At 50.2% G+C, this 1,885-nt stretch overlaps 1 protein-coding gene across 1 annotated transcript; it reads right to left on the reverse strand.

Annotated features, from left to right (window-relative positions):
- Nucleotides 1-664: 664 nt before the first annotated feature.
- Nucleotides 665-1,516, reverse strand: LOC136503256 (uncharacterized). The gene is made up of 3 exons (XM_066498393.1): nt 1,367-1,516; nt 1,065-1,262; nt 665-727 (listed from the first exon to the last, which is right to left on the reverse strand). Exons 1-3 carry the CDS (start codon nt 1,511-1,513, stop codon nt 665-667), a joined length of 408 nt encoding a protein of 135 aa, XP_066354490.1. The 5' UTR covers nt 1,514-1,516.
- Between the last annotated feature and the right edge of the window lie 369 nt (nt 1,517-1,885).

Consider the following 1,885-nt stretch of genomic DNA (forward strand, 5'->3'; position numbering starts at 1 on the left):
TCCCATGTGGACAGGCTCCAATGAACATCACTCTCAAGTTTTAATTGACCCTGCAGTGTCGCGTTACACAGCCTTGTCATATACATTTAGGCCTGGTTTAGTTCCAAAAAGTTTTCCCAAAAAGTGCTACAGTAGCCATCACATCGAATCTTGTGATACGTGCATAGAGCATTAAATGTAGACGAAAAAAAACTAATTGCACAGTTTGGTCGGAAATCACGAGACGAACGTTTTGAGCCTAATTAGTCCATGATTGAATATTAATTGCCAAATAAAAACAAAAGTGCTACAGTAGCCAAATTTCCAAATTTCGCCCAACAAACACAGCCTTAGCTAGGTTTACCGGCGAGGAGTTCAGCGACAAACGGGAACAGAGGATACATAAAGAACCTCTAATCTAGCTTCGCGCGCGCAGTCCGGTCAGCAGCGAACAGTCACAACACCAACGTCACAGCTACGCACAGAGTCATGCAAGGCCAGCCGGCACGTCATGTCGTGCCGTCATGAATCGATCAGAAGATGCACCAAAAGCTGAGACATTTTTTGTACAGGATGGAAGGGGGAGAGCCAAAAAGCCCGAGCCCTGATTAGCCTTGTTGTCCGTGTGCCCCCGTGAGGCCGTGAGCACCATGAGCAGAGCAATCATGCTCTCGGCTATGTCCGGTCATTTCGACGGGCTCAAGCAGGAGCAGCCCAGCAGCCGCAGGATCCTCAGCCAGCCATCTCTCTGCAATGAGTCATGACAGTTCGTGCGTGTATCAGCTATCACAGCTGCGGTCATGCATGTTAAATCATCACATGAACGTTTAAGACCATAATAAGAGTAATGAGAAAACTAAGTGCTCATATGTGTGACTGCAAATAATATTCCGTGTTGAGAAATCTTTGAGCTTGCAATCTTCTTGTTACTTTCCTTTGCATCGATTACCTATGTATGTTAAGACCTAGGCTTTATTAGGTGTTCTAATAATGCATATTTGCAATCGTGGTTTCTGAATGTTCTCGAACATCTTATCTTAGGATACAAAAATGGACTGACTTTCCGTAGAGCATGTAATGCGTACCCTCGGTGCTGGCTTTCCGTAGAGCATCATGTCCGGTGGAACCCCGTACAGGTCGTCGTCGACGGGTTTGGCCACCGTGAAGCAGGACCTCCTCGCCGCCTTGCTCCGCCTCGTCTGCACGTGCCCCTGTGGCGCCAGCTCCGCCGCCGTAGCCATCTTGGCCGCGCCGAAGCCGTCGCCGCCCCGCCGTCGTCTCCCCTACACGACCAGCATTTCCCATTCGATCGATAAGCAACAAGCCAACGCATCGTGAAAACCCGAGCCGTTGATGATAGAAAGAAAGTAGTTGTTGTGATTGGTACGCGTACCGTCTTGTTGGGCGCTGCTTTCTGCGGCGTGGCGAGGTCGAAGAACGGGGTCATGACCGCCGGCCATGTGCCGTTGCCGTCGGCGCCGTGGTGGTTCCACTCCCCGAACGCCGGGATGCGCATGCGCCTCGCGTTCGGCATTGTTGATCTCTGAAGCATCAGGAAACAAAAGTAACTGTCAGTTGCTAGTTGCCAGAGGCCGGAAAGATAATGCCTACGTGCAGCAGCGCGAATACGCTCATGAGTCAGTGACTGACCTTCATTAGCAAAGGAGAGAGCGAGAGATGAGAATTGGCAAGAGGAGAATTCTGGGAAGAGAAAGAAGTAGGGAGTACATTATGTGGAGCTAGAGCAGAGCAGAGCAGGGTGGTAATGCAAGGGCTAGACAAATAAAGGCGGTGCGTCACTTCGTGGCGTGACTCGGAAGTGCTCCCGGTTAACGCGCTCGTAGCATGGACTGGAGGAGTCAAATTGTGAAAGTGCCTATAGCCATATGAAGTTGGAGTACCAAAA

This window comes from Miscanthus floridulus, chromosome 14 (genome assembly GCF_019320115.1).
Source record: "Miscanthus floridulus cultivar M001 chromosome 14, ASM1932011v1, whole genome shotgun sequence".
In the NCBI taxonomy this organism is placed as follows: domain Eukaryota; kingdom Viridiplantae; phylum Streptophyta; class Magnoliopsida; order Poales; family Poaceae; genus Miscanthus; species Miscanthus floridulus.